Consider the following 14932-nt stretch of genomic DNA (forward strand, 5'->3'; position numbering starts at 1 on the left):
CCAACACTACTAGTATTTAAAATAGCTTTTCAGTTTTAAACAGGAAATAAAAACCACAAATTTAGACTTCTTAATATTAATGAAAATGAGAACACTGCATAATAAAATCTATGGGAGATGGCCGAAACTGTGCCAGAGGAAATTTTGTAGCCTTAAATGTTTTAAAAATTAACAACCAAAAAAGAAAATAAATAAAAACTTGATGTGATTCTAAAGAAAGAACTAAAAAAAATCGAAAAGAAGAAATGGATAATAAAGTTAAAATAGAAATTAATTAATTGATGGAAAAAATAAATAGTAAAATAGATCGTTAAGACCCTAAACCAGTTCTTTAAAAAGATGACTAGAATAAATTTCTGACAAATATAACCAATAAAAAGAAAGATAAACAACCCATAGGAATGAACATTGGACTACAACCACAAAAATAAAGACAAATTTTAAAGTTATAAGAGAGTATGCGATAACACCTTAGGCTTAGATTAGGGGAAATGAAGTGCCCTGTGCAAAGCTCCTAGCATGTAGTGTGTCCACTCTTATGTGACCACAGGACAAAACAGAACTTGCCCCTCTCTGTCCGAAGCCCACAGCAGGATGGAGTGTCCCGGGAGACAGAGGCTGGGCCCTGCCTCCCACCAGGACGCTGACCTGCTTCTCCAGCAGGCTCTGGGAGCAGTCTCTGCTCTCTGCCCCTCAAAAGCAGCGCCTCCTCCATCTCAGCAAGCAAAGTTCTGTGCATTCTCTCACTCAAAGGGAGAGCTGGTGGAAACCCTTAGCAGGACCGGGACTTCACAGCCTGCTCCAGGGGTCCAGGTGGACCACTGAGTCTCCCATGGAGAAGACTCATTCTCCTGAGGACCTTTGCAGCCTGAGCCCCGTGGCCCGACAAGGCCTTTGGGAGCAGCTTGGGCATGCTTTCTCGATACCGAGGCCCCTCAACTTCATTCCGTGAGGGGAGAGAGAAGGGAAGACCTGGCTGTGAGCTCCGTGAGTTTGCTCGGGGCGTCTTGAAAGGCACTGAGCCATCTTGCAAAAATCTTCTCCATCTGCCTGTCCAGGACGACATGGGGCAACTATAGGAATGAAAAAGAAGAGATGGAAATCATAGAGGAAAAAGAGGAGCTTTGGGTGAGCCAAGGCCAGTCAGTGCCCAGGGCTTCCAGACCTACTGGGATTTTGATCCCTCATTTCCCCAGAAGACTCTGGGGCAGGTTCTTCACAGGGTGCCCCCTGCAACGGCTCTTACCCACCCTTTTTCCTGTCCGCTGGACTAGAATCCTCTGCCACCATCAGCCAAATGTTCGTGAGCCTCAGCTGGAGCCAGGGCAGCCAGGAGGCTGTGTGTGGGGGGTGCCCCTGAAGCCAGGGCATGGTCTGGGGAGACAGGGCTGACATCTTGGAGTGGTGAGTACCTTCTGGGCTAAGGAGCTTCCTCCCTGTGGTTCCTTTTTAAAAATTTTTTAAAAATAAACTATATTTTCGAGCAGTTTTAAGTTCACAGCAAAATCGAACAGAGCGTGGCGAGTTCCCCGTCCCCACTCATGCCTCCCCCATTACCAACTCCCCGCTTCCCAAGAAGAGCAGAGTTGTTAAAACTGATGAACCCACAGAGCATTATGACCAAAGCCCATATTTCACATTGGGGTTCGCTCCTGGTGTCCGACCTTCAGTGGGTGTGGATAAGTGTGTAGCGGCCCGGTAGCATCATGCCCGGCCCTCTCTCCCTGCCCCACACGGCCTTCGCGCTGCACCACGCATCCCTCCTCGCCCATTGGCGACCACTGGTCTTTCACCTGCCTCCATAGTTTTACTCTTTCTGTCATGTCGTGTCTTCGGAACCGTACAGTGCAGGCCGCTCTTTCAGGTTGCCTTCTTTCACTCGGTCATGTGCATTTCCGGTTCCTCCCCGTCTTTTCATGGCTTGATAGGTCATTTCTCTTTAGCACCGAACAATATTCCATGGCCTGGATGCACCACGGTCTATTCATCCGTTCACCTCCTGAAGGGCAACTGGGTTGCTTCTAAGTTCTGGAAATTATGAATAAAGACACTGTAAACATCCCTGTGCAGGTTTTCATGTGGACAGGCCTTTTAATTCATTTGGGTCAATATCAAGGAGCACGATGACTGACTAACTGGTACGGGAAGAGGATGTTTAGTTTTGTACCGTGGTTCCTTTGTCGACATCTTTGTTGAGGTATACTTTACATGCAGTGAAATTCCCCCATTTCAGGTGTATAGTTCAACGATTTTTGTTTAGTTGTTGCTTACATTTTAGAATATTTCTGTCGCCTCAGAAAGTTTCCTCATGCCTCTCGCAGTCAGTCTCTCCCTCCCCTAGCCCAGCCCCAGCCCCTGGAAGCTACTGATCTCTATAGTTTTGTCTTTTCTAGAATTTCATACACATGGAATCAATCATACAGAGTGGAGTTTTGGGGGATCGCTTCTTTCACTTAGACTGTTTCTGAGATCCATCCGCGTAGTTATATCTATTAATAACTTCCTTATAATGGCTGATGAGTGTTGCACTGTATGGATGTGCTTGCTTATTTGCTGACAGTTGATGGAAAGTGAGGTGGTTTCCTTTGGTCGGGGGCAGGGGCTGGAATTACGCTGCTAGAAACAGTTGCATATAGGTCTTTGTGGCTGTGGCTTCTTTTCAAAGGGGAATGCAGGAATACCCCTGCCTCCACCCACCCTTCTACCCCGAGTCCTCCCAGAGGGAACAGGGAGATGATGAGGAAGTTGGAGGAGGCCAAAGGCATAAAGAAGAAGTGGCCCCAGAGCTGAGGCCCCTCCACACCTCCCTCACGGGATGGCCCGGAAGCTGCCAGAAACCTCTCTGCATTTGACCTTTCCTTCTCAGCCCGGCTCAGCCAGTTGCACTGAACAAAAGGCCAGGAGCCAAGAGGGAAGCACGTGTTTATTTCCTCTTCACTCTGGCACTGGGAAAGCTGGGCTTGGTGTGGAGTGTGGGGTACGCTGGATGGGCTCCCTGCTGCCGCAGGCTCACTGGTGTCATTCGTCATCCGCATCAGAATGGGGCCCATTTCCGGCATAGCCCATTAGCCCTCCCTCCTGCACCCCTCCATGGCTGTGCAGATCTAGGACTCTGGTCACGACCCAGAGCCCCCCACACCAGGCCCCTCAGAGCCAGGGTCCCTTTGTGGATTTCGAAAGTTTTTGCATGTGCTGTCTCCCGTGATCCCCACCCTACGTGAGGTGGAAGAGGCAGGCTGTGTTACCCAACTTGGCAGATGAACAGACTGCGGCTCAGCGAAGCCAGGTGGCTGGCATAAAATGGCAGAGCCTCTAAACTCACCTGCATCCACCCTCCATACAGCAAGCCTCACCGGCTTCACTTTCCACTCAAAGGTCTGGCTGTCACTCTTAGAGGAAGACAGGGAACACCTGAGCTCTGGAATTCTTACAGCACAATACACAACTGAGTAACTCAACAGAATTTTAATTAGTCACATAATATGTGTAGTATGCACCAGGTATAGATAAAGAACTTTACAAATATTAACTCATTTCTCCCTATAACTACCCTAATGAAGCGGGAACAATGATCATCTCCATTTTATAGATGAGGAAACGAGTCACAGAGAGAGTAAACAACTGGCCTAGGGCCACGTAGCTAGGAGGCCAGAGAGCCAGAAGGTGACCCATATCGCTAGCCACCGCATTCTGCTGCCCATGGATTTTTCTGTTTGCTTGTTTCATTTTCCAGCCATTAATTTTAACAGTTAAATTGAGGTATAATTCAATGGTATGATTTAATTTAAAAATGTACTTATTTTAAGTGTACAATTAAATGGCTTCAGCAAATTTACAGAACTAGGCAACCACTACAACAAACCAGTTTTAGACATTTCCATCATCCCTCAAAACATCCTTTCTGTTCATTTGCAATCACTGTTTGTTTCGACCTCTAGCCCAGGGCAACCACTAATCTACTTTCTATCTCTGTCAATTTGCCTCTTCTGAAAAGTTCGTATAAATTGAATTACACAATATGCAGTCTTCGAGTCAGGCTTCTTTCGCTTCGGCCAGTGCTTTTAAGGTTGATCCATGTTGCAGTGTGCGTCAGCACTTCATTCCTTTTGATTGCTGACTAATATTCCGTCGTGTGGCCATCTCACATTTTGTCTTTCCATTCACCAGCTGATGGTGGTTTTGAGGGTTTCCACTTTTTTGGCTATGATAAATAAAGCTGCTGTGAGCATTTGTGTACCAGTCTTGTGTGGACTTACGCTTTACTTTCTCTTTGGGTGTATTTCTAGGAGTGCAATTGCTGGGTCATCTAGCAAATTTATGTTCAATTTTTTAAGAAAAATGCCAAATTTTTTTTTCCTCAAGATGCTGAGAATTTTCCATTCCTATGTCCATGGATTTTATAGTCTGTGAGGCCAGGGCTTCAATCCTAGGGCTGCCCACATGACCAGACAGAGCCTACTCGGAGTCCTAGACCATCTGCGCGGTGAAATGTGGCCCTCGGGGGGCACTGGGTGGAGAACAGCCTCTCGGCTTCTCTTGATGGTCTTAAGAAATCTGTAGACAAGACGTCAGCTGTTTACTTTCTAATCTAAAAAAATCACCCCTTGGGACTGAGGGCACTTCTTAGGGGAAAATCAGCAAAGTGGCTATTAAATCAAAAGGAAAAACAGACACACGTGCGCATGCACGCATGCGCAAACACATGCACACGCAGAAGTCAGGGGAGATCTCCCCAAAGACAGCAAACCGACTTGAGGAAGCAAGTCACATACTCCAAATGTCTGGCTCTCACCATCAGTCGCGAGCAATATACAAAGGCTGATACTGTTGTCAGTGCCAGGGTGATTCCAGCATCTCCCAAATCTTGTAAGATAACAAGGCCACAAGACCACCTGGTACCAGATGACACACAACCGGCCATGATGCAGACACAGGTGTGCAAGTCACTGCTTCTGCTCTCAAGTAGTTCAGCCTCCTGGAAGGTACAGACCCTCAGTGACTGAACTGGGCTGAATGGTGTCCTCCAAAATTCATGTCCACCTGGGACCTGTGAATGGGACCTAGAAATAGGATCTTTGTAGGTGTAATTAAGGCAAAATGAGATTATACAATGAATTAAGTTGGGCCCTAATCCGATGACTGTCATCCTTACAAGAAGAGGGAAATTTGGACAGAGACACAGAGAAGACACACAGGGAGGTGACCATGTGAAGACAGAAGCCTATTGGAATGAAGCGGCCACAAGCCCTGGAACTCGGAGGATTGCCAGCAACCACTAGAAGCTGGAAGAAGCAAAGGACTCTGAGAGAACAGGTGGCTCTGCCTACACCTTGATTTCAGACTTCTGGCCTCCAGAACTGGGAGGAAATACATTTCTGTGGTTTAAAGCTCTCTAGTTTGTAGCACTTTGTTACAGCTGTCCTAGGAAATTAGTAGTGACTAAGAGCTGGGCTCGGATTGCATGGAACGCATTGTATATGCTGGTGGGTGTCAGAGGGGGAAGCAGAAAGGGCTGCATGGAGGAGGAGGCACTGCTTTTAGTCGTGTCTGATGTTTGAGCAGGAGGCCCAAAAAAACAGAGCTGAAACTAAGGGCTCAGCCTGGCTTCTGGGTGATTTGGCTTTAATGGTTCGTGCTTTTTCATCTTTTGTGTCCTCTATCATCCCTGGAACAGATACTATAATCAGTGGGTGCTCAGGAAATGCTCACTGGCTATGTTGGCCCGATTCTCTCCCTGATTCTGTCCCCTGAGCCCCAGAGTGGTGCCTGCAACATAGACCTCAATCCCCCTGCTGTGCACTGTTGTTCATGAACTTGTCTTTCTCCGAACAGCTTGTATTTACTTACTCACCAAACTGATTGATGCCCAGTGCGAAGGGCCAGTCTGCATTTTTCTTGCTCTCCTACGCCTCACCCCACCTGATTCCCCATGCTCAGTATGTTGTGCCTGCACACAATAGGCACCACTGAATGCTTCGTGTTTTGGGATAAGCTCTGCTTGTAAGGAGACATATGCCATGATTGGCCAGCTGGGTGGGAGGGAGCTAACTCAGCTTTACTGAAAAAGTGATTTAGAGGCTGCTATTTGCTGAGTTGGCAGAGAAGCATCAGCACCTCTGAAAGTTATCAATAGGGATTCCTGCTTACTGAGGCCACGGGCTGAGCCCATAATCCCTGCTCCAGCAGCTGCAGCTTTATCCTGAGAGGGACATGAGCAGTGAGATGCCTCAGCTCTTGCCAGTGGCCAGAGACATGAAAAATGAGAGCCAGAGGCCAGCCCTGAGGAGAGGGACCAGCGTCTGCACTCCTGACCATGTTCATCTGGGTCCCTTTACCGTGTTGTACATAGCATGGCAATGGTCACTGCCTGGGGCTGGAGGCGAGGCTGAGCTGAAGGTGGCCACCCATCCAACAGCCTGCCACTCCCCATTAGCACCCAGCTGGTCCTGGGCAGGGGCACCTCTGTGATGAACTGGAGTGATCAGCCTGTGGAAACTCCTTTGGGCACAAAAAAGGTCTTAGTCTCTACCTGGCCCCTTCCCAGGGGCCCAGGGAAGTCCTCTCACTCATCACTGAGGAGTGAGGGGACATCGCATAGCCAAGCTGGACTGGAATCTAGATCCTTCCACGTCCACAGAGCCTGACGGCTGATTCCTCCACCACCCCAACCACGAGGTCTCAGGGAGCTGAGCGGGGAGTGGTTTGCCCTGGATGGCACCATCCAAAACTTGACACTGAAAGGTCAGCCGCTCAGAGGGGCCCAGCGTATTGACCACACCTGCTCTGGGCAGCCATCAACCCACACAAAGACCCAGCAGCAATGGGAGATGCCTGCTATCCAGCCAGGGCCACCATCCAGGGGACAGGAGCTCTGTTGTCCTCTCTACCCAGGATATGCTCAGCTGGACAGTTGGTGAGCTAGAGAACCAAGCATGACTTCCCACATCAAGTTTCCCTGGAGGCTGCAGGTGTGGAGACACACTGCGTGTGAACTCACTGCACGGAGCACTTTAGACACATCATCTCGTTTGGGGGAGTACGGCCAAATCTCCCATCTGCAGGGGGGGGATGTTCAAGGCGGCAGCTTGGCATAAAGGCCACAAGCTCCCGAGAGTAGCTGAACTTTTGGTGTCTTGTGTCTGGTATGAGGGCTCGAGCTGCAGGGAGCCCCCAGCTCGTGTGGAGCTGACCTGGGTTCCAGATGCCTTGCCCTGATATGGTCACGTGACATCAGAGCTTGGAAAGGTGGGTGCTCTCCAGCGAGCCCCCCTGATCGGCCTGGCTGGAACCTGCACTAGGATCAGGACTTTCCAGAACCGGCCAGAGTTCCTGGCGTCCTGAGAGGAACCCTGCTGGGAGGGAGCGGGACCCGCACAGACAGCACGTCCTGTTCACGGGGCGCCCGCCAGCTTCAGAGCAAACTCGCGCTGCTGCCTCTGATTAAACCTTTGTTTTCCCTCCATGGTGAACTCTCAGCTCCAGGCTTGAGCACTGAGTGTTCCTTCTCAGAGCCACCCGGCTGCTCGTCCTCGGCAGCCAAGACCCTAATGCGAGCTTCATCACGAGAACCAGAGTGGTGGGGGAGGCCGGAGCCGGCCCCGACTGCTCCCGCACGGCCCCGCTGGCTCCCGGGGGTGTCAGCGTGCAGAGCTGTCTGCTCAGAATCTGGGGGCCCGAGCACAAGGCAGCATCTCAGGATCTGAGCTGAGGCAGGAGGGTGGAGACCAGGACAGGACTGGGCACAGATGGACAGTGCTGTCTGGTGTCAGAGCTCTTCCCGGACAGGTCCCAGCTGAGCCATCACGGACCCCACGACTCCCGCCGGGCCTGGACCCCTGCCCCTCTGCCTCGGTTTACACAGTGGAACCCTCCCTTTGTCCTCACCCCACCCCACGGAGCAGCAGCCTGGGAGCCTCCGAAGACCCCGGGTTCCTTCGAGGGCAGCTCTCCTCATCGAGGCCACTGTTATGAAGACAATCCCTCCCCGCCACGCCATCCTTGGCAAAGGAAAGAATGCCACTGGCAAATGCGGGACTGACTCGCTGACACAGACTTTATTGAATGACTCGGTGTCATCGATTCGGCAGGAGGTCACAGACCTGCGGTGAGGAACAGCTGCAGTGTGAACATTGGTATCTGGGAAGCGCACATCCTCGCTGAGGGGAGCACCAGGCCACCGAGGAGGCCGGGCCGCAGCGAATGAACCAACACCAGACTGGCAGGTCCCTGCTGGAGGGCCAGACTCCCGTGGGCACTGTGCCCTCCGCTCCCACATCGCACGTTGGTGGGAGGTGGGAGGGGAAGACAGAATGGGGTGCAGAGAGCAGGGTGGGAAAGAGCCCGGGCAGAGCTGGCCCGTCACCACCACCTGCTGTGTCCTGCAGTCAGCACGGGTGTGGGAGGGCTGGGTGGGGCTGCGTGGGGCGTGAAGGCCTGGCAGTAAACCGGAAGTGACATGGGCTGAGAGGCCACACCATGGCCAGCTCAGGGCGCCCTCGGAGCCTGAATGAGGCAAAGAAGAAGAGGACTTCAGCTCTCGGACCCCAGAACTGCCTGTCTCCTCTCTGGCACAGGTGGAGGGACAGGGCAGCCTTTTCAGGACTGGGCAGCTGACAGGGGTGAGACACAGGACAGATCAGACAGGGTGTTCCCCTCCACCCTGCGCGCCCTGGCACAGGGCAAGGACAGAGTACGAGAGCCTCTGATGGCAGAAAGGACCCGGCCTGGGCCAGGGTGCCACCCCTAGGGTTGGCTGTTGGTCCCAATCAGGAAAGGGTCTGGGTTGTCATCCCAGACCCCCTTCCAATGCCTCTGTCAGGCAGGACGAGCCAAGGGACAACAGTGGTTTGGTTTCATTAAAAAATTGTGTTACATTAAAAACTTGGTCTGAACATGAAGAATACATTTAAAAAAGACATTCTTTACTCCATTAAAATCATTCAATCACTGAGACTTCCCTGAGCACGGCACCAGGTCCTGACCCGTGTGCCGGGTGGGGAGGGGTCCGGGAGGAGGCTAAGGCACTGCCCTGCCCTGGCACAGGGCTCCCTCCTCCTCACTGGGAAGGCGGCTCTCACTGTGAAAGGCCGGTGAGCAGGCCCGGACCCAGGGGATGGGGACAGCCCGACAGCGTCCGTCACTGGACAGACGAGGCCTCTGAAGCAGCAGGCGGACAGCATCCCACCTAGGCCCACTCTGGACAGAAGGCACATGCCAGGCCGCAGGTCCAGGCAGAGTCTGCAGGATGTAATGACCGCTCTGCTCGGAGCCGCAAAGGTGGACACTGGCCCTATGGCCAGAGGCCCAAGGAGGCCATGGTCTGGCTGGCCAGGCTCTCCCTGGGAAAGAAAGAGAGGAAGGAAGACCTGGGGTGTCAGGCCATCCACACCCCAGAGGTGCAGGGCTGGGCCTGTCATCTCTAAGTTGGACTCAAGGGAAAGCACCCTGTTTAGTACCTGGTAACCAGAAGCAGCTCGGGGACACCCCATCCAGCCAGGCCCTCCCAGCACCCACTCTGTACCCCTCTCCTGGTGGACGTGCCCAGAGCTGACGGGACCCAGGAGCCACGCTGCCCAGAGACTCTGCCCCTGCCCCCACCTGGGCTGGCAGAGCCTCCTGTGCTAGGGCTGGCAGAGCCAGTGGGGAGTTTCCCTGCCCGAGTGAAGGCGCCCTGGGCACCCCAGTCTCTCTCTATCCTGGGGGCTGGGCTACTGGTCAGCAAGGTGTCCCTGCATGCTCTCCCCATCACATAGGTGTGGCCGAGACCCCTGGGCTCCAATTCCTACGGTGACCTTCTCCCTGCACCCTGCAGGCTTCCATGACCCCACAGGAGAAAAAGGAACAGGGTAGTCAGAGTGTCCACCCTCCCTCCCTTGGGACTAGGGGTCCTGGCCTGAAGGGCACAGTGCCCACCTCACTACACGCCCCTCCACAGGAGAGGGACGGCTGGGCCAGGGCCTGCACAGGGCGGGAGGGTCAGAAGAGGCTGGGAGCAGCCTGGCCAGGTGTGTCGTGGTCCTGGATGTACCGCAAGATGTCCATCTCGTCCATGGCTTGGATCTGCTGCTGCTGCTTCTGCTGCTCAGCCACGGCCTTGGACGGGCCCACTCTGGGGGGAACGGCTGGCTTTCTGGGGAGCGCTGGCTTAGCTGCCACTGGCGGCTTGGGCTTAGGCTGGGGCTGGGGTTTGGTTTCAGCCCCCAGGTTCAGAATCTGGTCCAAGTCTTCTTCAACTCTAGGGAACCACAGGGAGATGCCCTGAGCATAACCTCCTGCAGAAGGAGAAGCCCCAACCTGCCCCTAAGTCACCCTGCCCCCAGGGAGGAACTGGAGGGCAGGCTTCCCTTCTCTGCAATCCCATAGGGCAGCAGGAGCAGAGCCTGCCCCTCAGCACCCTCCACGGAGCTGCTTTTCAGGTGGCCTCACTCTAGACACACTGGCTTCTTTGAGTTTTCCTTCAACTTCTCAAGAAATAACAACAGCTGCCAGATATGGAGCCCCTGCACTCTGCCAAGCACTTTAGACACATCATCCTGTGTGGGGGAGTGTGGCCAAATCTCCGATCTGCAGGTGGGGCTGTTCGAGTCACAGCAGGCTGAGGGACCTGCCTGAGATGAGAGTTAGCATGTGGCAGTGCCTGAGTCGAAACCATATTTGACTTAAGAAGCTGAGCGCTCATCTAGACCAGATGCAGCCAGGAGAATAATAAATGAGGGGCTCGGACTGCTTTGGGGTCGTGGCGTCTGCCTACTCACAAGGCCGCTCTGTGGGCCACACAGACACTAGACAGAACCCAGTGAGGGCCTCAGCCAGGACTCACCAAGACTCCTCTATGGCCCATCAGTGGGTGGGCCTAACAGCCACAGCGATGTGTGATGGTCACACAGGACCAGCCCCAGGTACCGAATGGCAGTTAAGAAAGGCAGGCCGCAGCCCAACTCTGCCCTCTTTGCCTGGTGAAAAAACTCAGTTCCTGGAGACCAGACACAAGGGAAGGCCTAGTCAACCCATCCCACCACCCGCCCTCTCACGGACAGCTGTCTTGGGTTCAAGGTGATCCCAGGAGGTACTACCCAAGGACAGGAAGCTCTTGGTAACCTCGGCTTAGAGGTGCCCGGCTCCCTCCACCCGCAGCCCTTCCCTGAGCAACCCTGGGGCAGGCGCTGGCTCCTGCATCTTCCATTGGAGGCTGAAAAAGCTCAGAAGGACTGAATTATCCTCAGAGCTGGGAGCTTGGGGAAAAAAGAGCAGCGGCTAGAAGCTTGTGTCAAGTTCAGGATTTACACTGCTTAGCACAGCACTGATTCTGTAACCTAGTCAGAGGCTGGATTTGCTCCGAGGTAGGGGTGGGGCAGTCTCACTTGGGATACCCCACATGGGCACCCTTTCTAAGCGCTCTCTCTCCATCTGGGCTCCTGAGCCATGGCTAGAATAGGTCCCATGAACGCAGTGAAATGCTGTGTGGCATTTCCCTCCCCAGCCACTCATGTGCAGGGTCCTGGCGTAACACTGGTATTGTCCCAGACGTCTGGCCAGGTGGCCCCTTTGAAGGTCACGCCTTGGAACAACCCCCGAAATGAGGGTCTGCAGGACACGGGTCTGAGCGCGCCGGTGTCATGAACTTAGAATCAAGGAGGCCAGGAAGGTCCCCCTGGAACTGCCCATCTGGGACAAGCTGAGTCCTGGAGACGGCCGAGGCTCCTTGGATGGGACATGCTCTGCCGGGCCCTGCCACTCTCCGGGGTGTAGTCCACTTCCTTGAGCCTCAGTTTCTCCCTTAACCACATGGCAACAATCCCAGCTTCTCCCAGCCTGTCCTCCCAGTCAGGGGCGAGGACGGCAGAGGAGAACGAACAGGCGCCAGGGGCCGTGGGGATGTAAAGACAAGAAGCCGGTCTGTGATGGGCACTTAGAGGGCCATGTGATAGCCCGAGGCTGCTAATGAGGGTGCAGGTGACAGCCTCCAGGGACCACGCACCTCAGGGCCACGTAACTGTTCTGGAGAGAGACAGCGTGGCTTCCTGTAAATCGCCAAGCACAGTCTGCATTCTGGAGGGCATGGAAGATGCAATGGGGAGACGCACAGTGCCAAACACACTCAGGGTGCCGCGGCCCTCGCAGAAGCCCCAGGAAAGCTGCTGCCCCGGTGGGGGGAGGTGGCCCTCCCAGCCTCTCCTCTTCCTCTAAATGCTTAGAGGGTCCTGGGCGGAGTGGGGAGGACAGGCAGGCTGGCCTGGGTTCCAATCGTGCTCTGCCACTTGGGAGCTGTGGCCTTGGGCCAGTTACCTCTCCCGCACTCCGTTTTCTAAAAAACAGAGGTAACAGCACCAAACCCAGGGGTTGTGAGGATTAACTGGGATCACGTGTTAAGAGACCAGCGCGCTGTGGGACGCACAGCAAGCAACCCGTGAGTAATGGCCATCAGATTTGCACACACTCTGCCAATCATCCTCCACGTAACAGATTAAGCCTTATTTTCCTCTCTGTAAAGCCTGCTAATGGGACCCTGCTGGGGACCACTGTCCAGCACGTCTGCACGTTGATCCCTCCAGGTGAGCTGCATGCTGCCAAGAGTTGGTTTTATTTGTTCCCAAGACTGTTTATGCCAGTTATACTCGCTTATGCAAGTAGATAATTTAGTTAATCTTTATATAAACTATTAAAATATAAGTATGAAAGGAAAGAAAAAGATATGTATGCACAAAGTTCTCGCTTTCTGGAAGCTGCTGAGCTGCTGGACCCCACCCCCACTCACCGAATCCCCATCACTGCCTCCTGGCCAGTTCCCACCCACAGGCTCCCACCTCCCCGGCCCAGGATTCCCTCCCTCAGAAGCCAAGACTAGTGAAAAGCTCCCACGTAGGGACAGGTCCCTGCTGCTGTCCGGGTCACTCTCAGAGCTGGCGAAGCACCGCTGGGGACAGGTGGTACCTGAACAGCTCCTCGGAGGCCATCCTGCGGCCCAGGCGGGACAGGGGCCCTTCACTCTCACAAGCAGCCGGCAGCAATAAGGGGTCACCCAGGGGCACGGCTCCGCCAAGGTCGGGATCGTCAAACAACTTCAGGGCTGTGGAGAAGGTAGCAGCAGAGGGATCAGAGGACGTTCTGGCCCATCCTCAGTGGCCCGGGGTGCAGGGTGGAGACAGCCCGGCCCAGCCTCCTGGCCCAGCTGGGAGAGGCTAAGCAAGGAACAGGGCAGAGCGCAGGGGAACCAAGGGATGGGGCCAGGCGGGGCGAGGGACAGGTGTGCATCGGGGCCGGCACACCTGTCTGCCCAGCCCCATCCCCCTCTGTACTGGGCCGGTCAGCTGATGGCACCACTTGGTTCAAGTCCTCGTGGTCTTCCGACTGCTTTTAGAAGGAAAAGGCCTCTTCAGCTCACTGCACTGGGCTCCCCATAACCTGGCCCGGCTGGACCTCGTAGCTCAGCCCCCATGGCTGCACCCCAGTCTTCTAACAAGCGCTGACTGAGCGCCAAGCACCGGCCAGGGGTTGCTGCCTTTGGGGATGCAGTGGTGAGGGGATCAGGAAAGGGGATCAGGGCCCTTTCACCAGGAAGAGACTCCAGCAGGCCGAGCAAACCGCGCTGACCTTCAGGATCCACCTGACACCCACCCTAGGAAGTCTTCCCGGATCTCCCCACAGGCACTGACATACTGCTTGGACCTGATGCAGATGCAGGCTGCCCTGTAATTGTCAGGAGATGTCATGCCTCCCATGAGAGATCCTGAGGCCAGATTGTGTCTCACTCGTCAATATGTTCTCAGGCCCAGCACCACGTGGGTAGTCACCAAGTGCTGGCTGAATGAATGGGTGACATTGATTCCTGGCCCTGGATGATGGCCTGGCAGGGTGAAGAAAGGTCAGACCCAGGGATGAGTGTAGAAGTCCTAGGGCCACTCAGCTTTCCCTTTTCCAGCTCTGCACAGAACCCTCCCGTGGGATCTATGTGGGTGACACTAACTCTCTTGTCACAATCCAAACCCTACAGAATGGCAGCAATTCCGGGACCTATGTCCGGCCACGCTGATCCCAATCCACATTTCTCGAAGCAACAGACAAAACTACCCTTCACTTTCAAGAGATGATCAGAATAAACATAAGGTCTCAGAATGTTCCACGCTGTGGGCAATGAGGTGCCAGACTAGATTTCTCCAGCAGAAAATTGGAGATTGGATTAAACATAGCAGAGTGTGAGACATTCCCAGATCTCTCCCCTTGAAACAACAATAAGCTGAATATCTAAAACTCAACAAAAAACACCCAAACTGCACACAAGCACATAAGAGCTACCACAGGTCAGAACCCTGGGTGTCGGGCGGTGGACTGGGAGAAACAGAGAAGCTGCCTCTCGCAGCCAGAGCTCCTTGTAGGAGGAGGGGGAGGGAAGAAGGAACGGTGAGTTTCCTGAACAGCCCTGCCTGGGACTGCTGTGAGCTCCACGTGGCTGGTGGCAGGGCCCAGCATCAGGGCAAAAGGCCGAGAAACGGGGATGGCAGAAAAGCTGGGATGGCAGAGAAACAACAGTTGATTTTTACCAGCCGTGGCTGCAAAACTGAGGCTGAGCAGCAGCCTGCAATTCCCAGCCCAGAAGGCTCCTCCCACATACCCTCCGAGAGAGAACACTGCAGAACCCCAGGGGAATCGGATCTAACACTACCAAAACTGTTGCTAACACTAACAGGAACTGAGACTGAGGGTGGCGAGCATGATTAAACATCTATAAGGGAAAAAAAAGACATTATTAAGACTTTATATAAAGCAGAGATCCAAGAGGCTTAGACGCCACCCACTGGAAACCAAAAGAAAAACACCTTCTTTGCAACAGGCTAGGGACCATTATATAACAAATCTTCTTTCTGGAAAAAAAAAAAAAAATAGCAGAACAAACTTCTATTAATGGCCAGGCGGAAAAAAAGTTCATTAAACACCA

The 14932-nt window shown here is 53.6% G+C and overlaps 1 protein-coding gene across 1 annotated transcript in view; it reads right to left on the reverse strand.

Moving 5' to 3' along the window:
- Positions 1–8035: 8035 nt before the first annotated feature.
- HS1BP3 (HCLS1 binding protein 3) overlaps positions 8036–14932 on the reverse strand; it is a 20031-nt gene continuing 13134 nt past the window's right edge. Inside the window, exons 5-6 of the mRNA XM_025045762.1 lie at positions 12931–13066; positions 8036–10234 (exon numbers count right to left, since the gene is read on the reverse strand). Of these exons, the coding sequence (XP_024901530.1) occupies positions 9976–10234; positions 12931–13066 (395 nt within the window). The 3' untranslated portion in view covers positions 8036–9975. The remainder of the gene's footprint in view (positions 10235–12930; positions 13067–14932) is intronic.

This window comes from Pteropus alecto, unplaced genomic scaffold (genome assembly GCF_000325575.1).
Source record: "Pteropus alecto unplaced genomic scaffold, ASM32557v1 scaffold61, whole genome shotgun sequence".
NCBI classification, from domain to species: Eukaryota; Metazoa; Chordata; class Mammalia; order Chiroptera; family Pteropodidae; genus Pteropus; species Pteropus alecto.